Raw genomic sequence first — 22,419 nt, 5'->3', positions numbered from 1 at the left:
CGACATCTTAATATTTTCCAGCTCCCTCGATCAGCATCGGGAACATGTCCGCAAGGTCCTAAACCGTCTTCGCCAACATCGACTCTACGCAAAGGCTGAGAAATGCGAATTCGAGTTACAGAGCATCCGATTCCTGGGACTAGTGATCTCCCCAACGGGCATCAAGATGGATCCCCAGAAAGTGTCTGCTGTGCTAGACTGGCCAGCGCCTCCAGATAAGAAGGGCGTACAACGCTTCATCGGCTTCGCGAATTTCTATAGAAAATTCATAAGAGGCTTTTCAGCTATAATTGCGCCCATCACGCAACTGACCAAACAGAACTCTCGCTTCTGCTGGACTCAGGAGGCCCAGAGTGCCTTTGAAGAACTTAAAAGACTTTTCACGTCTGCCCCAATTCTCAGTCACCCGGACCCGTCTCTACCCTTCATCCTCGAAGTAGACGCTTCTGAAGTGGCTGTAGGAGCGGTCATTTCCCAACGTCGAGGCAACAAGGACCTAATGCACCCTGTGGGGTTCTTCTCCAGGAAACTTTCTTCCGCAGAGAGAAATTACGACGTGGGCGACCGAGAATTGCTTGCTATTAAAGCTGCCTTGGAGGAATGGAGATATCTTTTGGAGGGCGCTGCTCACCCGGTACTAATATATACAGATCACAAGAACTTAGAGTACCTAAGGTCTGCCAAGCGACTAAGACCCCGACAAGCCCGCTGGGCCCTGTTCTTCTCACGTTTCTCCTTTCATATCACGTACCGGCCCGGATCGAAGAACGTGAAACCAGATGCGCTGTCACGAATGTATGACAACCCCAAGGACTCATCTGTCCCTGATACAATCCTGCCTGCCGGAAATTTTTTACTTTTACAGTCAGACCTACTTTCCCTGATCAAGGAAGCATCCTCTGACTCCTCAAAACCCCCCGGAATCACCTTAGTGTCCAGAGATGGCCTGTTCTGGAGGGGAAGTCAAGTTTTCGTCCCCAAAGATGTCCGAGTCAAAGTGTTGTCCCTTCTTTATGACCACCCGCTGGCAGGCCACTTTGGGGTCCGTAAGACCCTTGAGCTCGTACGACGCACGTTCTGGTGGCCCAATCTGAAGGACTTTTGCGAAAAGTACGTCAGCTCCTGTCCCGTTTGTATTCAGAACAAGACGCCAAGGAATCAGGCTTGGGGACTGCTAAAACCCTTACCCGTGCCCGACAGACCCTGGAAAATGATTAGCATGGACTTCATTGTCGAGCTCCCATGTTCTGAGGGGTGCTCGACTATCTTTGTGGTGGTAGACCGGCTATCCAAAATGGCCCATTTCTTACCCCTAAAAGGGACCCCATCTGCCGTGGAGACTGCCCACGTATTCATTAAGGAGATTGTGAGGCTACACGGAATTCCAGCAAATATAGTCTCCGACTGAGGAGTGCAGTTCACCTCACGTTACTGGAGGGCCCTGTGTGAAATCCTGAAAATTGAGCTGGCCCTGTCCTCGGCCTATCATCCCCAAACTAATGGGCAGACAGAAAGGACCAACCAGACTCTTGAGCAGTATATTAGGTGCTTCACATCATTCGTACAGAATGATTGGGTGCCCCTGCTGCCTTTGGCAGAATTTGCCTATAACAATGCTTGTCATTCGGCCACCGGTCAGTCCCCTTTTTTCGCCAATTATGGCTTTCATTTAACCTTTTTTAACCTCAGTTCCAGCGGTCCAGGAGACAGTGGACTTCCTCAGCCACAATAACCGGGTGTTGCAGGAGGCAGTGGCTAAGGCCCAGGCAGACGGTAAGAGAGCCTTTGACCGGAAAAGAAGAGGGGAACTGACCCTACAACCTGGCGACCAGGTATGGCTTTCTACCAATAACATTAAAATGGCTTGTCCTTCCAGGAAACTTGCACCTAAATTTATGGGACCATTCCCGGTGAAGAGGAAAATTAATGAAGTTTCCTATGAGTTAACCCTGCCCGAGTCGCTTAGGATTCACCCTGTGTTTCACGTGTCACTGCTGAAACCTGCCGTCCCTGATCCTTTTCCTGATAGAGGAACTAGACCTCCAGAGCCCATCCTAGTGGATGGAAATGAGGAATACGAGGTGGAGGCCATCCTCGATTGCAGAAGAAGACAGGGACGTATTCAGTTTTTGATCAAATGGAAGGGGTTTGGGCCGGAGAACAATTCCTGGGAACCTGACAGCAATATCCATGCCAGGCGGTTAATTCGTGCATACCTGTTTGCCCATCCAGAAAAGAGGGACCTGTTGGGCATCCGGAGGCTGCCCCTTGGGAGGGGGCAATGTCAGGAACTTACCAGCAATAGACAGGCACAGCTGTGTTCACACAGGCGTCGACGCGTGTTCCCTGCGCGTTCGCGTGCGCGTTCGTTTACACGTTAGTTTGCATCGTCGCGTGTACCGTTCGTGCGCGCGCTCGTTCGCGTGGTCGTGAGTGGCGTTCGTGCGCTACTTCCCGCCACTGAACGTTTAAAGGTCCCCCAAGCACGCTGTTTCGTGTCAGCTCCTGTGTGTCTGAATACCTGATTCTGAACCTGATTACCTGCTACCGTTACCGACCCGGCCTGTTTGACTTCTCTGCCTTCTCCGAACCCGACCCGGCCTGCCTGACCTCGCTACCTCTCCTGCCTACGATTCCGTTGCCGACCTCTGCCAGTTTTACCGACACCTCTTGCCTCCTGTTGCCACCTGCCTACTTACCTTGACCCGGACCGTCTGACTCTGCTCCAGCCTTCTGCCTGTTCAGCGATCGGCTTCTGAAGCTACTGTCTGCATTTCTCAGCCTTCCAGCTACCTCCAGTCGCTCAGCCTTTCCAGAGGATCCTCCGCTCTACTACCAGCTCCAGCGGTCCTATCCAGCAGGCACTCCTACCCACTGTGCTCTCGAGACCGCTGTCTCCATTCCAGCGGCTCCTGAACCAGCGTTGTAAGAGAGGTCTCCTCCTACAAGTCAGGCTTCCACACCTGGACCCTAACAGGACCATTTTCTGTGTTGTCTGTCCAGGGAGCTCCACCAATGGGTGGCTCATGCCGGGTCTCAATACCTGAATGAGATGTCTGCTGCTGTCGAGCGCTACAGCTATGCAGAAAGTTGGGTCATAGTCATGTACGTCGGGGTCACCTGGGCGCAGATAAAGCTCAGAAACTGGTTTTAGAGCATTTTTATTGGCCCGGTGTATTTCGGGAAATTAAAGACTACTGTGAATCCTGTCCTACCTGTCAAAGAACTGCCCCAACACCCCATTTTCACAGTCCGTTGGTACCGCTTCCAATTATCAAGGTCCCGTTTGATCGCATAGCCATGGACTTTGGGAGCCCCTTACCCAGGTCAGTTAGGGGACACCAATACATTTTAGTTGTCCTTGACTATGTCACCAGGTATATAGAAGCGGTCCCTTTAAGAAATTGCTTATCTAAGGTCATTGCATGGCAGTTGTTTCAGATGTTTATGAGAACAGGGCTCCCATCCAAGATCTTGACGGATCAAGGTACCCCATTTATGTCAAAAGTGATGAGCTCTGTAAACTGTTTAAGATTAAACACTTGCAGATTTTGGTGTATCATCCACAAACTGATAGGTTAGTGGAACGGTTCAACAAAACTTTAAAGGGGATGCTAAAAAAAGCGGTTGAGGAGGATGGTCGTGATTGGGATTGCTTGTTGCCTCCCTTGTTTTCCATAAGAAAGGTACCCCAGGCCTTCATGGGATTCTCGCCCCTTGAGTTGCTTTATAGGAGACACCCCAGTGGACTACTGGATATAGTGAAGGAGATGTGAGAACAAGAAGCTTCCCTTTATTGCAGTGTGGTGGAACACATTTAACAACTACAATATTGAATGTCAAAGTTATGCCCATAGTAATGGAGCATTTGCAGGCTGCCCAAAATGCCCAGTATCATGTGTACCATTGGTCTGCCATGGTTCAAGAATTTAAACCTGGGGATCTGGGTGCTGGTATTAGTGCCTACTGTAGAGAGAATTTTCTTGCCCAGTGGCAAGGACCCTTTGAGATAGTTGAGATGGTGGGGAAGGTTAACTATAAAGTTCGTCAGCCCACCAAATGTAAACCCTACCAGATTTACCATGTCAAACCATGGAAAGATAGAGAGGTTTTGACAGTCAGTCTCAAGATCCAGGAAGATCCTGATGCTCAGATTAAGAAGGTGGGGATTGCAGAGGCTCTCTCCCCTTATCAAAAACAGGAGTCCTGGGAGTTTTTTCAAACCTGCCGGGCCTAACCTTGGTAATTGAACATAATGTCATCACAGACCCTGGTGCATACCCGAAGCTCACTGGATTATTGTCTCGGCCAAGCTTAAGAGTATGTTGGACCTTGGGATCATTGACGAGTCTTCAAGTAGCTGGTCCAGTCCTATAGTGCTTGTACCCAAGCCGAATGGAACCTGGCGGTTCTGCAATGACTTTTGTAACTTAAATAAATGCTCCAAGCCAGATGCGTATCCCATGCCCTGGGTGGATGAGTTAAAACGAGAGATTAGGACAGGCCCGATACATTACCATTTTTGACTTGACCTAGGGATATTGTCAGATTCCCCTTTCCCCAGAGGCTAAAGAAAAAACTGCATTTGCCATTCCAGAGGGCTTATGGAAATAGGCCAGAAAGCCATTTGGTCTGCATGGGGCCCCAGCCACCTTTCAGAGGGCCCACGGTGAACCCAGAAAAAAGTAAGATTGGGCTGGAGGAGGCTATTTGGGGTATGTAGTAGGCAGAGGGGTGATTAAACCCCAACTAAACAAGGTGTTGCCGTCCAGAAGTGGCCCGCCCACTCACAAAAAACATGTGTGTTCCTTCCTTGGTTTTGTGGGTTATTATAGAAGGGCTTGTTCCCAAGTTTGCCAGCCTATCAGCGCCTCTAACAGATCTCACAAAAGGAAGGAATTCTACTGTTATTCAGTGGAGTGCTGAAGCAGAAGCAGCGTTCTGCCGTTTGAAGCAATCTTTGTGCCAGGAACCAGGACTAGTAGCTCCAGACTTCCAAAAGGAGTTTATAGTACAAACGGTTGCTTCAAAGTTGGGTCTGGGTGCAGTACTGCCTCAGATGGTTGGGGGAGATACTTATTTTTGTTGTGTACTTGAGCCGAAAGCTCTCACCAATAGAGAAGAAATATTCAATTGTAGAAAGGGAGTGTCTTAGAATAAAATGGGCTTTGAAGACATTCCGCTACTACCTGCTGAGCCCACCCTTTAAGCTAGTGTCAGACCATGCGCCCTTTACATGGATGGCACAAAATAAAGGTAAGAACTCCAGAATCACCCAGTGGTTTCTCACCCTACAGGAATTGAATTTTGTAGTGGTACATATACCAGGGAAGGTACATCAGAATGCAAATGCCCTCTCCAGGGTCTTTTGCCATTTTGCTTGTGGTGTCTGGAACGGGGGGAGGGGGGGCAGGGCCAGATTAAGAACATCGTGGGCCTGGTGCTGAGGATATTGGTGGGGCTTTTTATAAAAACAAACAAATAAATAAATAAATAAATACAAATGCAAACAATGTTTTGTTATAACATATTACATTAAATAGAGAGAGGGAGAATGAGACAGAGAGAGAGGGGATGAGAGAGGGATGAGGGGTAAGGGATGGAGGATGAGAAAGAGAGAGAGAGAGGATGTGCATGAGCATGCGTGGGTGTGACATCAACACAGCTCGGCCAAGGCAAGTGACCAAAGGCACAGAACCCAGAAGGAAGACTAGGTGAAGATGGAAGCAGGACTCACCATAATTATCACAGCGCAGCGCTGGAGGGCTCAGTCTGACAGTTTCTTTCCAAAAAAAAAACACGTTTGAAAAAGTGCTGCGCATACACCATGTCATATAAAAAGTTGCAACGACTGCCATTTTATTCCCTAGGGTGTCTGCTAAAATAATATATATATATATATATATATATATATATATATATATATATATATATATATATTGTTTGAGGGTTCTGAGTACTTTTCTAGAAAAAAAATCTATAATTTTTACATGTAGGAGAGAAGTGTCAGAATTGGCCCGGGTGGCAAGGGGTTAACTACCATAAGTAAGAAATATACAAATAATTATTATAGGCACTGTGAGCTCATCCTCTCAGTCTGCTGCAAACAGAGTGTGCCAGCTTGCATTTAAACTGCCCACTCTGTATATAGCTTCTGACAGGCTGTCCCTGGAACCATAAATGAGCCCCAATTTTTTTTTTTTTTGGCAAATGGGCCTATCTTAAGGTAAGGGGCTTGGAGCTGCAGCTCCAATAGCCCCTATGTTAATCCAGCCCTGGAACTATTGCCTGTAAGCCTGTCTTCTGCAGAAACTGAACTGTACCCATGTGTGTGACTATATTTCAAAACAAGCCTGTTGTTTCTTTTGTTTGTTCTGCCTTTTTGCTGAGTAAAGCATCTTTTACTTTACTGGACTGTCTCTAATTCGGCTGTTCACCCCTCTGATCCCTTACAACAGGTAATGTCCTGGGTGCTCAATACATATAAATAAGCATACAATGTCCAATTGAAACGGGCACTCCAAGTTTTCTTTTCACAGGAATCAATCATATCTTTTTATTACCTATATTTTGATGGGTCACAGCTTACCCTTCAAGGGCAAGGTACTGTTTACTTTTTTCCACACCTCACCATTGTAGTGTGAATGTGGAATACATAGAAAACAGTTAATTTCTGTGTGGCCTTGTGAAGACCTCTGTTTTTTCAAGTGCATAAAGATGCAAGATTCTGCAAAAGAAGTCTCTGGCACAAATAAAAAAAAAAAATTGTACTGTGGTACCATGCATTTTGGAGCACGAGAACTAGTGTAAGTTAGCAATATGCACAAGGGTGTCAGTTAGATTTAATGGCACGCTTAATTTCTGCAAAGGGCCAGGCATTTTTATACACTGCCGAAAAACGTGCAACTTTGCACATATACACGCAATGCATTGATGTGAACTAAACCTGGTATTTAAAAAAAAAAACATAGCCACATAGTACACAATTGGACCAGAGCATGTATGTAAAATGAACATGTACTTAAAGGGAAGCAATACCTTTTTTCACTTCTAGGCTGCATTGTGAGTGTCAGGGGCTGTAGTGGGCATGTCAGGGGCTGTACTGGGGGTGTCAGGTTCTTCAGGGGCTGTAGTGGGGCATCAGGGGTTGTAGGGGGGCATCGGGGGCTGTAGAGTGGGTGCCGGGGGCCGTAGTGGGGGTGTCAGGGGAACACTCACAAGAAGAAAATGTAAATAGGCTCATCTGATGCAAGGGGGGGGCACTCCAATCCATCCCCTGGACATTGCTCTGTGCACAGAGGACACTGGTGCTCATCTGATGCAAGGGGGGGCACTCCAATCCATCCCCTGGACATTGCGCTGTGCACAGAGAACACTGGTGCTGTGGACAGACCGGATGGCGTTTTGTGGCTGACAGGGAAGCCATAAAACCACCTTTCGGATGTGATGTCGCCGGAGGTGGGGAAGTGCATAGGATATGCACAGGAAGAGCACACTGGAACAGGGAAGGCTGCATGCTCAGAGCTTCAATTCCTTCTACTGCGGCTGCACGGCACGGGAATGTTTGTACTTGTGGGGCACTTTTTGTACACTTGTGTGTAAGTCTGTACTCACGAGTGTATGTAAAGAGAGTCTACTTTCTACTGAGGACTTTCACACTGGAGCTGTGCACTTGCAGGACGGTCTGTGCGCTTGCAGGACGGAGTATTCACCGCTCCTGAAGCACCCCTTCCCATTGAAAACAATGGGGCAGCGCCGCTAAACCACTGCAGCGGTGATATGTGAGCGGTTTTAACCCTTTTTCACCCGCTAAAATGACGGTAAAGCATCGCTAAATATATCGCAGCTTTACCGCCGACACCCACAATGCCCAAGTCTTAAAGTAGCCTGAGTGTTCATAAAGTGGGGTATGCCTGTATGCTTTTCTACTGCATGTTAATATCAGCCCCTTTCACAACTTCCCTTGTGGTGGTGGCTTCTATCATTAGTGGTTTCTCTGTAGAGCCACTGCAACATGTGTGCTCCCTAACTTATTTTCTTGCTAGTCATCCGTTCTGCATGGATAAAATGTCCTAGAGACCAGCAGAAACTCTCTGCAATTAGATATATGATTGCAAAAAATAAAGCATGTATAAAATACAAGGGTTATACAGTATATGCCACTCCCAGACTAAAATTTTTGAAGCCTTTGGCGTTTTTTGCAAAAGCCCCTGAAAAGAACTCAATCTCACTGTCCATGCACACATAAGCTTTTACCAGAGTTTTGGAGTTCGTAGAGGCAGTAAAAGTTGCTCTCCTGAAAGCAGAAGAATCTTGTTCACGAGAGGAGAGATTTGGCAGAAAAACACTTGGCGCTGAAACGCTGAAAAAAAGCTTTAACGCACATTTACATTATTATTTACATTATTATTCTGGCCAGGGAAATTAATTAACACCCAAGTGCTTGACACTGGTAAATACAGGTAAATGCGATACACACATTTACCAGTGTCAAGCATTTTTTTGCTGCCAGGAGAAAGGCATCTAATGCCGCGTACATATGACCGGACTTTTCAACGGACTAGGTCCGACGGAACGAATCTGCCGGACAAGTCGTTTGTGTGTGGGTTTCATTGGACCTTTGCTGTCTAAAAATCAGACGGACTTTAGATTTAAAACATGTTTCAAATCTTTCCGACGGACTCGAGTCCGGTCAAAAAGTCAGTTCGTCTGTATACTAGTCCGACAGATGAAAACCGACGATAGGGCAGCGATTGGCTACTGGCTATGAACTTCCTTATTCTAGTCCAGTCGTATGTCATCACGTTCAAATCCATCAGACTTTGGAGAGAGCCCGGAGCTGACAGCCAAAAGCGATAAGTGCAGGGCGGACATGACGGGGTTAACAGTAGAGCAGAGGAAAGAATTAGGGAAGGACTAGGGTGCCGAGGGGGCGGGGTTAGGAAAGAGTCAATATAGTCTCCTGGGGCATGCTGGGAGTTAACAGAAGACGGAGGAGAAAGTTGAACAGAAGACGGAGGAGAAAGTTCAGCATGGACACGGTGGAGAGGCTTCTGATGCAGCTGAGGGAGCAGGTGGCGGTCCGGGGTGAGGACTGGCTGGTGGATTCCTTGGGGGGTTTAGTGACACGGCCGGAGCCTGTGAATGCTGGGGGGACCGGTGTGAGCACGCGGGCGCGGCGTTCCCGGCCGCCGGAGCGGTTTTCGCCCGACAGACAGGGGGGGGGGGCGGCGGGCGGGGGCGGCGGACTGGCGGGACGATCGGCGGCACCCCCTGGGACTGGACTGGCTACAGGCAGCTTGGGTCTCCCGGGACAGGGCTCTACACGGCCTGCATCTGCCACGCGGGGGAGGCTCAGGGGGATGGGGATGGAACACAGCACTGCCAGGAGAACAGCTTCAGTGAGCGCTGGCCCCGCCCCCAGAACGGAGCAGAGAGCAAGAGTCACGAGGGGGAGAGCTGATGTCCCCAGGCCTGCTTACTTGTCGGCAAGGGACTGTGCTTTGGAGCCCCTTCTCAGCGCGGGCCACCCCCCATTAGAGGAGCAGCGAGCAGCCAGCAAACAAGGGAGAGCGGTGGTTCCCGGGCCTGCGGTGGTGACGGCAGGGGAACACTTTAGGGAGGCATTTCGGAGCGCTGGCCCCGCCCCTGGAGCGGAGCTGAGCAGTGGGGGGGCTGGGGGGGACATTGGATGTCTGCTATCCCCGGGCCAGCCACAGCCGCGGCAGGGGATCGCAGCAGTCTGGGACGGGGCTGCTCAGGGTCACAAGGAGCGTGGCGGAAGACTGCGGGACTGTGGGGGCGTACGCCGGTCGGGGCAAGGCCAAGCGGAAGTCGGAGGCCGGTCACGCGGAGCGCAGAAGGGTGCGGATGGCAGCAAGCACAGCGGCAGCCAGAGGAGAGCGATCTGGCGGGTCCTCATCATCGGAGGAGGTGGAGCGAGAGCTGGGAGCCATGGAAGAATCGGATGCGGTGGACGATGCGGCCCTTCCTGGCGTCGGGAGGAAGTCTGGAGTGAATGGGCGATTGGCTGATGGGGCGTCTCCTGTGCAGCCCGGTAAGTCACCTGCTTCTTTATCAGGATTGGGTACGTCAGGTAATTTGCAGCAGGGGGACGGTGGGGGGGGGGCTTAGCCAGGGTTTGGGGTCTGGGGTTTCTAAGGACTTGCAAGGTTTTTTGGTGGGTTTGAAAGAACTGGTGTGTCAGTTTGAGTGGGGGGTTACGGCACCTGTGGGGCCGGGGGCGGCATGGGTGCCCCCAGGGGGCGGTATGGCGGAGGCGAGCGTTGCTGCGGCTCGGCCTGTTCCGGGACCTGTGGTTGGGGGGCCGGTTGTGGGCGCTGGGGGGAGTGACAAGAGTGTGGTTCCGGCGGGCGAACCGGTGGCGGCGTCTATTGAAAAAGGGGTGAGGCAGGACATTACTAGGCTGGCAGACGCGGCGAGGTGTGAGGTCTACGTTTGTTACGAGGGACCGTTAGGGGCTCATCTAAAGCAGGAGGTCCAGGAGAAGCTGTGGAAGGGTGAGTATGTGGAGATCTTCTCGTTGTTGCCGCTGGAGAAGTTCAACTTGGATAGGGTGAAGCCTGACGATTCCAAGAAGGAGGATGAGGAAAAGCCATCGGTATCGATTAATTCCGAGGACGTTTGCGAATTGGTTACAGGCATTTGCCATTATGGCCAGTGTCATAGGGGAAAAACACTCCGAATATTGTTCGGCTTTGTTTTGTTACCAGGATTCGATTGGGGAGGCTTACCGGGTGTACGGCGGAACTGCGTGGTTGCGCTATGACGAACAGTTCAGACAGCGGAGAGCGGTAAGGCCGGACCTGCGATGGGACCACAAGGACATCAGCTTGTGGATGCGTTTGATGACGACGGCGAGGGCCCCGGGGCAGTTTTTTCAGGGGGGGGCCGGTGGACCGTCGGCCCCAGGACAACCGGCCGGAAATAAGAAAGGGGTGTGTTGGCAGTACAACTCTGGTGCCTGTAAGTTCGGCACTGGTTGCCGGTTCAAGCACGAGTGTTCGGGCTGCGGCGGAGCTCACCCTGCCTCCAGATGCTTTAAGCAAGGGTAGGGCCGACCGGGGGATGTTGGCAACAAGAGGGAGGACTCCGGTGATGGTGGCAAGGATGCGGCCGTTTCTCGGTAGGTATCCGGACAGGAGTGCAGCGAAGCTTCTAGAGGATGGGTTCACGGATGGCTTTAGGATTCCTTGCGCATTGACGGTGATTCCACTGTTGGCACCCAATTTGAAATCGGCCCTGCAACATCTGGAGGTGGTTTCTGAGAAACTGCGGAAGGAGGTGGCGTTGGGTAGGATGTGTGGCCCTTTCCCTGTGCCTCCTTTGGACGACTTGGTGGTCTCTCCGTTGGGTGTGGTGCCCAAAAAGGAGACCCCTCAAGTTTAGGCTTATTCACCACCTTTCCTTTCCGAAGGGCGGGTCGGTGAATGATGGGATCGATCAAGAAGTTTGCTCCGTGTCATACACGTCGTTTGACGCGGCGGTGAATTGGGTGCGCAGATATGGAAATGGGACGTTACTGGCCAAAGCGGACGTGGAATCGGCCTTTCGTTTATTGCCGGTGCATCCAGATAGTTTTCGTTTGTTGGGGTGTCATTGGGAGGATGGTTTCTATGTAGACCAGTGCTTACCGATGGGCTGTTCAATCTCCTGTGCGGTGTTTGAACAATTTAGCTCGTTCATTGAATGGGTGGTGAGGGATGTGTCGAGGGTGAATTCGATCATTCACTACCTTGACGATTTTCTATGCATTGGGCCTCCAGCTTCCAAGGTTTGCGCGATATTGCTGGCGACGCTGCAGCATATTGCGGAGATATTTGGCATTCCTTTGGCACCGGACAAAACTGAGGGACCTCGCACGGTCATCGTGTTTCTGGGAATTGTCTTGGATTCCGAGGCCATGGAGTGCCGGTTGCCTGAAGACAAGTTGGCGGACTTGCGGCGGGAGATAACAGAGTTGTTGGGGGTTCGGAAGGTTCAGCTGCGAAAATTGCAATCGGTCCTAGGCAAACTCAATTTTGCCTGTCGGATTTTACCGATGGGGCGGGTTTTCAACCGCAGGTTGGCAGCCAGCACGGCGGGTGTCAGGTCCCCTACGCATTTTGTGCGATTAGTGAGATCGCATAAGGCAGACTTGAAGGTCTGGCAGACTTTTTTGGAGTCGTTCAATGGGCGGGCGATGTGGATGTCGGGGCCGGTCAGCAACTTTGACCTGGAATTGTTCACCGATGCGGCTGGGGCTTTTGGATTTGGGGCGTTTTTTCAGGGCCGATGGAGCGCGGGTCCTTGGCCGCAATCATGGGTGGCGGCAGGGTACACGTCGAATCTGGTGCTGCTGGAGTTGTTTCCAGTGGTTCTGGCGGTGGAGCTGTGGGGCGCCTCCTTCAGGGATCGGAAGGTGCGTTTTCACGGGGATAACATGGGGGTTGTGCAGGTCATTAATCGTCATACGACCTCTTCTCCCCCTGTCATTCGGTTGCTGCGTCACCTGGTGTTGCGGTGCCTGCAGTTGAATGTGTTCATTCACGCAGTGCATCTTCCGGGCGTGGAGAACGTGGTGGCGGATGCGCTGTCCAGGTTCCAGTGGGAGCGGTTCCGGGAGTTGGTACCGGGGGCGGAAAGGTTTGGGACTCCCTGCCCTCTGTGGTTGTGGGATTTAGCTTTTGATACGCCTGTTAAACAGGATGCTGTTTGAGGGGGCGGGGCGGGGTGGTGCCCTGACAGGACTCATAGTGCGGTGGTCTACTGGGGGCTTGCATCCCACCCGGGGGGGGGGGGGGTTCAGGCGACTGGTTTGGGTGCATGTGGGGGCGTTGGGCCACCTCATGGTGATCGGTGCTCAGTTGGTTAGCTTTGGTCTATATTTCCAAAAAAAAAAAAAAAAAGGCGGTGGGAAGGGACGGTGATCCTGGGCTGGATAGTTGGTTTCGGGGTTTTGCGGCAGGTTAACAGGGGAAGGGGTTGGTTGGAAGGTGTTGGTTTCATGTTATGCTGTTACTGTACGGTGGTGTTCATGGCTGTTTTTTCCTGTTTTCTTCTGTTTCAGGTACGGCAAAAGGATTGGTCTGGATAATGGGCCATTCCTATGTGTGCTGGGGGGCACGACGGGGTGATGCTAGGAGGGGAGGCAGACGTTTAGGTTTTGCTAAAAGTGTGGTCTGTATCAAGTGGTTTGGTTTCCCAGGAATGTTATGGGGCAGGTTGGTGGGGGAGGTTCATCGTTTTGCACAGAGGGACAGGCCCCCAGATGTCCTGGTGATCCATGCGGGTGGTAATGACCTGGGCTGTAAGACTATGATTGACCTTACGCGGGATATTCAGTTTGACGTGTGGCGTCTCAGCATGGATTTTCCAAACATGGTCATAGTTTGGTCGGACATGGTGGCCCGCACCACGTGGCGGATGGCCAGGTCAGTTGAGGGGGTGAATAGAGCCAGGAGGAAGGTTAATAGGGCGGTCAGTAACTTCATGGTTCAGAATCGGGGGTTGGCCATTAGACACTTGGAACTCGAGTTTGAGACTTGGAGATACTTGCGAAAGGATGGAGTTCACTTGAATGACGTGGGCATTGACCTGTGGACTCTTGGGATCCAGGATGGTATTGAGCGAGCACTTCGGGTGTGGAGGGGCATGCAGCAGTAAGTGGGTTACTTCCGCATGCGGTGGCGGGTTTTTGGTCTGTGCAGGCGAAGGAGATATGGCAAAATGGGTCAGGAACTATCGCTGAATGGGATCCTGATGGTGGTTTCCGGATAACTGAGGTTAGAAGGAAAGGGTTATGGGGGCACTGCGGACAGCGTTTGTCTTTGAGCCTGCTTGTCGGCTTGAGGCCTATTATTACGCTTGGAGAGGGACCGCAGTGTCAAGTTGGTCATGGGTTCAAATGTTTTTGGTGATAATTGCCTGCACAGACCAATGCCATGCAGTGGTTGCTATTCAGAAGTTATATTGGGATATTGTTTGTTATTGTTATAATTTTATATTATTGAGAGTACATATTTTCATACAGAGTTGTTCATATTGGAATTTAATCGTTTATTTTGTTTACAAATAATAAAGTAGGCTGCTACGGCCTTTTCCTACTCCAACCGGTGTGGTCTCAAGTTAATGGGGTATAGGTAAGGTTGGGGTTATGGAAGCAGCCTATCTGGTATACCACAGTCAAGAGAGCCCGGAGCTGACATCCAAAAGCGATAAGTGCAGGGCGGACATGACGGGGTTAACAGTAGAGCAGAGGAAAGAATTAGGGAAGGACTAGGGTGCCGAGGGGGCGGGGTTAGGAAAGAGTCAATATAGTCACCTGGGGCATGCTGGGAGTTAACAGAAGACGGAGGAGAAAGTTCCCACCCTCCCTCCCAACGGTTAGAGGTTGTTGGTTTTGTTTTTGATTGTACGGGGGTTGTTGGCATCTTTTTCTTCTGACAGGTTTCTGGACGGTGGATGTCGTGGCAGGCTGGCGGGTTTTTGGTCTGTGCAGGCGAAGGAGATATGGCAAAATGGGTCAGGAACTATCGCTGAATGGGATCCTGATGGTGGTTTCCGGATAACTGAGGTTAGAAGGAAAGGGTTATGGGGGCACTGCGGACAGCGTTTGTCTTTGAGCCTGCTTGTCGGCTTGAGGCCTATTATTACGCTTGGAGAGGGACCACAGTGTCAAGTTGGTCATGGGTTCAAATGTTTTTGGTGATAATTGCCTGCACAGACCAATGCCATGCAGTGGTTGCTATTCAGAAGTTATATTGGGATATTGTTTGTTATTGTTATAATTTTATATTATTGAGAGTACATATTTTCATACAGAGTTGTTCATATTGGAATTTAATCGTTTATTTTGTTTACAAATAATAAAGTAGGCTGCTACGGCCTTTTCTTACTCCAACCGGTGTGGTCTCAAGTTAATGGGGTATAGGTAAGGTTGGGGTTATGGAAGCAGCCTATCTGGTATACCACAGTCATGTGCTTGTGTGTTGGCCAAGTCTTTTTGTTTGGAAAGTCAGTCGGAACTCCGCTGAAAGTCCGTCGGGAAGACCATCGGACCTAGTCCGTCGAAAAGTCCGGTCGTGTGTACGCAGCATGAGAAGTGTCCAGTGTGCATAAACCCTACTCTATCTATCTATCTATCTATCTATCTATCTATCTATCTATCTATCTATCTATCTATCTATCTATCTATCTATCTATCTATCTATCTATCTATCTATCTATCTATCTACTATATAATCTATCTAATCGTTGTTCTGCAATGCCTATTGTATTAAGTTTTGATTTTATTGTTATACCGGCTATGTAAAAGATATATAGGACTGACTATTATGTTTTTATAAATGTAATTATGCATACAGTGCAATAGATATACAATAGAACAAAAACTGTACATAGACATGCAATAAACAAATCCAATGTTTTTCATTTTAATAAATATACATGGCCCACTGCTGTCAATAGCTTATGATCCTTTGCTGGCTTTGCATACAAGTTATAGAGGCTATGCTGAATACCAGTTTAAGATTGCTGGCCGTCAGCCCTGCCCTGCAGCTCCTAGGTGACAGGAAGAAAACATTCAGCCTGTTCTTGTAGTGAACAGTCAGGTTTATGTCCTGTACAGATTGCTTTTCATAAAGTGTGAGCCCTAGAAATACCACATCATGGGGTACAGTGCCGAGGATCAATTCTGTCAACAAGCTGGACATTACAGCATAACTGATCTCAGGTGAGATATGCACATATGATATCATATAATACTTTTATAAGAGGCTCTAGCACTATTAGATTTTTATTTATATTGCTGGGAATGTAACAGGGGGTGTAGAACACACAAAGGGGGTGGAGAGCACTCAAAATTCCCAAGTGGACAGGCACAGAGCCAGGAAATATGGCAGCAAGATAATACTGTAGGAATATCTAATGCTGCGTACACACGATCGAAATTCCGGCCAGAAAAAGACAGATGAGAGCTTTTCATCGGAAAATGCGACCGTGTGTATGCTCCATCAGAATTTAGCTGTCTGAATTTCCGCCAGCCAAAAATTGATAGCATGTTCTCAATTTTCCAGACGGAAAAACTTTCTATCGGTAATTCCGATCGTGTGTATGCAATTCCGACACGCCAAAAATCATGCATGCTCAGATTCAACTATGAGACAGAAGCTATTGGCTACTGGCTATTGAACTTCCTTTTTCTAGTCCCATCGTACGTGTTGTACGTCACTGCGTTATAAACGATCAGAATTTGATGTGACCGTGTGTAGGCAAGACAGCTTGAGCCGAATTCCGTCGGAATTCCATTGGGAAAACCATCAGAGTTTTTTCCGATGAGAATTCCGATCGTGTGTACGTGGCATAAGACTTATAAGAAGCAAACTATAATTCTCTTTTGGGTGCATGTGCCCTCTAATTAGGAGACTTTTAAATAATTATTGATTTCCTGTCTTTTTATAGTAACCATATAAATGAAAAAAATAAATATATAATTTGTTTGTAGAAAATGGTAAGCGTAACAAATAGTAATAAAAGGTGAAAAAAATTTAAAATTAAATAATGAATTAAAAACGTAGAGCTAAAAACAACCTATCAGAACAATTCCACTAGCAATACTAGTAATATTTTTTTTCTGTCTAATAAAGCATGGTAACATATATGCACAATCCCCTACATGCTGAAATGTATAATAAATTATATGTATATGATATATGGCTAAATATAATGCCTCAAGCGGGTGATAAAAATAGAGCAAAATGACAAATTATTTTCATAGTTTCACAAATCTATCATGTATTAAAAGAATACATCAGAACATCTGTAATGCCATCCTTTTCTTTTTATTGGAACTATTAGTTCAAATATTCTCAGTCTGTGCTGTTATTATTAATATTTTCAAATATTCCAATTCTAGCATTTATTATTTTCCCACAGAATTTGTATTTAGCTGACATCTTCTATAAAAGTGTGTCCATTTAACATAATAGTATGTATTCTCCTATGGCCTCGTAACCATTCTTGGGGTTAGGTAGTAAAACATCAGGTCTTTGGCTGACACTAAGGTCCTTTGTTGGGGCTTCTGTTCAGTTCAAGTGGGTTTTGCATTTCTCCCATATAAGCCTGCAGGAATGCAAAACCCTTTGGAAGCAAGCCAGATGCAGGTCAGAAGCAGGTTAACTGCAGGTCAAATGCACCTGTCAGTAAATTCTGAAACTGAACTGATGCCACACTGATGCCATTGACACAGACTCAAAACCTGCTGACACATACCTAAATCCATCACAGATAAACGTTGCTCGATCTGGATAGTTTTTGTCAGTTTTCAGATTTAGTGATGACCTCAAATCTATGAGAACAACTACCTTTTGCAGTGTTGCGTCGCAAATTTTGCAAATGTGTGGTAGAAATTGTTTATTGGTTCTGTCTTGTAGATAGCCAAATTAAGCGCTAGGAAATTAATGTATGGGTGTAGGATGTTGGCCACAATTATGAGCATTGACTGGATGGCTGGATGGAACCAATCCTGGATTCTGTCATCCCTCAATCTTTCCTGAAATAAGCAACATTGCTGGTTTTTGCCTGCTGTACTCTGATTCTTCCCCTCCTCTCTCTGTTTACATGCACAGACAAATTCACCCAAACCTTACATGCTTGCTTACTTTGCCTTAAAGATGCTGGAGGGTTATCAGTAAAATTCTCTACTATGTCTTTGTACACCTTTATTTAATATGTCCTTATTCTTAAAGTGGTTGTAAAGTCATAGTCCTCAATAACTGCCATCCCCTCTGTTTTAACAAGATACAAAGTATTGTGTGTCAGTTTTTTATTTTATTTTAATTCAAAATGCTTTTTCTCACAGAACCTCTGTGCTGTCACATGTCCTACTCTGTTTTCCATCCTCAAAGGAATGTGGAGGGAGGGGCTGAGATACCCCTCTGACATCATCCGGCTAGCAAAGGGAGGTCATGTGACTGCACATTGGTGCTGTACAAGAAGGTATTTAGCATCAGAATCTAAAAAAAAAATTGACAAAATGTAGTTTGCATATTGATAAAACAGAGTGGATGCAAGTTATTTTTAAATGTTACTTTCAAGCCACAGGGAATAGCAGTAGAAAGGGAGAGGCGGGGAGGAGATCATCTCTGACACACAGGCTTCAGAACTGACAGATATTGAGGGAGGGGGAGGGGGAGAGGGAGAGGCTCAAAGGCTAGGAGCAGAGAGTGTGATGACAGAGGCATGTAAATTAACCATGGTATCATGGATCAGCAGCCAGAAACAGTGATTTAATGATACTTGAAGCTAAACAATAAAAATGAAAAATTCCTTTAAATATAGTGCCTGGGGGCCCCATCAGTCTGCCTGTAAAGTGCCACATCTGTACTGTGTATAGAACCTGCTGCAGCAAAAAGGCCTGCTATGGATTAAGGGGTGGAGGGGGGGGGGGGCTCCCACACAGTTTTTTTCATTTTCTATTGCAGGCTAATTCTGCAATTTTTTTTTCCTGATCGTGCCCGCGGGTCCCAGTAACTTGATATTAACTATGTAAACAAGGCATTTCCCCATTCTCCCTTGTGTAATGACAGAGATCTACTGCTCCCTGTCATGTCTGAGGTAGCCCCCCCCCCCCCCACAATTAGAATCACTCTCTAGGACACACTTAACCCCTTCATTGCCCCCTAGTGGTTAACCCCTTCCCTGCCAGTGTCCTTTACACAGCAATCAGTACATTTTTATAGCACTGTATAAATGACAATGGTCCCAAAACAGTGTCAAAAGTGTCCAATGTATCCGCCATCATGTCGCAGTCATGATAAAAATCGCAGATTGCCGCCATTACTACTAAAAAAAATTAATAATAAAAATGCCATAAAACTATCCCCTATTTTGTAGATGCTATAACTTTTGGCAAACCAATCAATATACGCTGATTGCTTTTTTTCCCCCAAAAATATGTAGAAAAATACATATTGACTTAACCACTTGCCGACCGCCGCACGACGATGTACGTCGACAGAATGGCACGGGCAGGCATATGGGCGTACCTGTACGTCCCTGCCTTCCCGCGGGTGGGGGGCCCGATCGGGCCCCCCCCCGGTGCCAGCGGCGGTCGGTATCCATGCAGGAGCGATCCGGGATGAGGGGGGCGGCCATTCATTCATGGCCACCCCCTCGCGATCACTCCTGACGAATGGGAGTGAAGCATTGCATCACTTCCTCTCCTGTAATGTAAACACAGGAGAGGAAGTGATGTAATCTCTCCTCCGTGTCGGTATTTTTCGTACCGGCACCGAGGAGAGAGGATCGGTGAGTTGCACCAACACGACACTTCACAGTAGAACATGCCAGGCACACTCACACCCCCCCCTTTACCCCCCGATCACCCCCCAATTACCCCTGCCCCCCCAGTCACAGTGACACCAATTGCATTTTTTTTTTTTTTTGCATTGGTGTCATTTGTGACTGTAATAACTGTTAGGGCAGTTAGGGTTAGCCCCCTTTAGTTCTAATGTACCCCCCTAACCCCCCCAATAAAGGTTTAACCCCGTGATCACCCCCCGTCGCCAGTGTCACTAAGGCTGGATTCACATTGCAGCGGTTTATGAGAACGGATGTGATTCGCACCGCACTGCAGTGCAAATCACATCCGATCTCTGTGCGATTCGAGTTCAGCCATTCGCCGCACCCGCCGCAAATTCGCACGGGACCCTTTTTTGTTCCGCAGCAGAATCGGATCACATGGGTGTTCACACCATGCGATCCGAGTTTGCAGATCGCACTGCGATATGCGAACTGATCTGGGGGTGTCATTAACATTTCACTGACACTCCCAGCAGTTCGCATAGGGCAGTGTGAACTGCCGCCAGGAGGCATGCGATGCGGGAACCCGCCGCGGATTAGTGGCGTTCCCGCATCGCTCCAGTGTGAACCCAGCCTAATAAGCGATCATTTTTCTGATCGCTGTATTAGTGTCACAGGTGACGCTAGTTAGGCAGGTAGGTATTTAGGTTCGCCACAGCTTTTTATAGCACCAGAGACCCCCATATACTACCGCATAAAGCCCCCTGATTGCCCCCTAGTTAACCCTTTCACCAGTGATCACCATATAACTGTTACAGGTGACGCTGGTTGGTTAGTTATTTTTTTATAGTTTCAGGGCACCCGCCATTTATTACCTAATAAAGGTTTAACCCCCTGATCACCCGGCGGGTGTCATTTGTGACTGTAATAACTGTTAGGGCAGTTAGGGTTAGCCCCCTTTAGTTCTAAGGTACCCCCCTAACCCCCCCAATAAAGGTTTAACCCCGTGATCACCCCCCGTCGCCAGTGTCACTAAGGCTGGGTTCACATTGCAGCGGTTTATGAGAACGGATGTGATTCGCACCGCACTGCAGTGCAAATCACATCCGATCTCTGTGCGATTCGAGTTCAGCCATACAGATAGTATGGCTGAATTTGCGTCGCACCCGCCGCAAATTCGCACGGGACCCTTTTTTTGGTCCGCAGCAGAATCGGATCGCATGGGTGTTCACACCATGCGATCCGAGTTTGCAGATCGCACTGCGATATGCGAACTGATCTGGGGGTGTCATTAACATTTCACTGACACTCCCAGCAGTTCGCATAGGGCAGTGTGAACTGCCGCCGGGAGGCATGCGATGCGGGAACCCGCCGCGGATTAGTGGCGTTCCCGCATCGCTCCAGTGTGAACCCAGCCTAATAAGCAATCGTTTTTCTGATCGCTGTATTAGTGTCACAGGTGACGCTAGTTAGGCAGGTAGGTATTTAGGTTCGCCGCAGCTTTTTATAGCGCCAGGGACCCCCATATACTACCGCATAAAGCCCCCTGATTGCCCCCTAGTTAACCCTTTCACCAGTGATCACCATATAACTGTTACAGGTGACGCTGGTTGGTTAGTTATTTTTTTATAGTTTCAGGGCACCCGCCATTTATTACCTAGTCTCACTAGTGTACCCCTAAATTTAGGGGTGTCTACTTTCCAAAATGGGGTCATTTGGGGGGGGGTTTGTGCCATCTTGGCATTTTATGGCCTTCAAAACTGTAACGCCCTTAGAAAGCCTGAAGGCGGTGCTTGGTTTTCGGGGTCCCGTACGCGGCTAGGCTCCCAAAAAGTCCCACATATGTGGTATCCCCGTACTCAGGAGAAGCAGCAGAATTTATTTTGGGGTGTCATTTCACATATGCCCATGGCATGCGTGAGCAATATATCATTTAGTGACAACTTTGTGAAAAAATAAAATAAAAATAAAAAGTTTGTAATTTTCCCGCAACTTGTGGCAAAATATAAAATATTCCATGGACTCAACATGCCTCTCAGCAAATAGCTTGGGGTGTCTACTTTCTAAAATGGGGTCATTTGTGGGGGTTTTGTGCCATCTTGGCATTTTATGGCCTTCAAAACTGTAATAGGTAGTGAGAAGTGAAATCAAAAATTTACGCCCTTAGAAAGCCTGATGGCGGTGCTTGGTTTTCGGGGCCCCGTACGTGGCTAGGCTCCCAAAAAGTCCCACATATGTGGTATCCCCGTACTCAGGAGAAGCAGCAGAATTTATTCTGGGGTGTCATTTCACATATGCCCATAGCATGTGTGAGCAATATATCATTTAGTGACAACTTTGTGTAAAAAAAAAAAAAAAAAAAAGTTTGTAATTTTTCCGCAACTTGTGGCAAAATATAAAATATTCCATGGACTCAACATGCCTCTCAGCAAATAGCTTGGGGTGTCTACTTTCTAAAATGGGGTCATTTGTGGGGGTTTTGTGCCATCTTGGCATTTTATGGCCTTCAAAACTGTAATAGGTAGTGAGAAGTGAAATCAAAAATTTACGCCCTTAGAAAGCCTGAAGGCGGTGCTTGGTTTTCGGGGCCCCGTACGCGGCTAGGCTCCCAAAAAGTACCACATATGTGGTATCCCCGTACTCAGGAGAAGCAGCAGAATTTATTTTGGGGTGTCATTTCACATATGCCCATAGCATGTGTGAGCAATATATCATTTAGTGACAACTTTGTGTAAAAAAATAAAATAAAATATTCAATGGGCTCAACATGCCACTTATCAATTTCCTTAGGGGGTCTACTTTCCAAAATGGGGTCATTTGGGGGGGGTTTGTACTGCCCTGCCATTTTAGCACCTCAAGAAATGAGATAGGCAGTCGTAAACTAAAAGCTGCGTAAATTCCAGAAAACGTACCTTAGTTTGTAGATGTGACAACTTTTGCGCAAACCAATAAATATACAGTTATTGACTTTTTTTTTACCAAAGACATGTGGCTGAATACATTTTGGCCTAAATGTATGACTAAAATTGAGTTTATTGGATTTTTTTAATAACAAAAAGTAGAAAATATCATTTTTTTTCAAAATTTGCGGTCTTTTTACGTTAATATCGCAAAAAA

General features: G+C 47.9%; 1 protein-coding gene across 6 annotated transcripts in view; it reads left to right on the top strand.

Moving 5' to 3' along the window:
- LOC143924194 (uncharacterized) overlaps positions 1-22,419 on the top strand; it is a 491,712-nt gene that overhangs the window by 145,106 nt on the left and 324,187 nt on the right. For 2 of the 6 annotated variants that reach the window (XM_077448345.1, XM_077448343.1), the window contains exon 1: positions 15,583-15,733. The exons of 3 other annotated variants lie outside the window; for them this stretch is intronic. In XM_077448345.1, the coding sequence (XP_077304471.1) occupies positions 15,669-15,733 (65 nt within the window). In that variant the 5' untranslated portion in view covers positions 15,583-15,668. Of the gene's footprint in view, positions 1-15,582; positions 15,734-22,419 lie in introns of those variants that run through there. One more of the 6 variants, XM_077448347.1, reaches the window with a different exon arrangement.

This window comes from Lithobates pipiens, unplaced genomic scaffold, assembly GCF_037356315.1.
Source record: "Lithobates pipiens isolate NorthernLeopardFrog02 unplaced genomic scaffold, aLitPip1_a1.2 Scaffold_22, whole genome shotgun sequence".
NCBI classification, from domain to species: Eukaryota; Metazoa; Chordata; class Amphibia; order Anura; family Ranidae; genus Lithobates; species Lithobates pipiens.
This window is presented reverse-complemented; position numbering and strand designations above follow the sequence as displayed.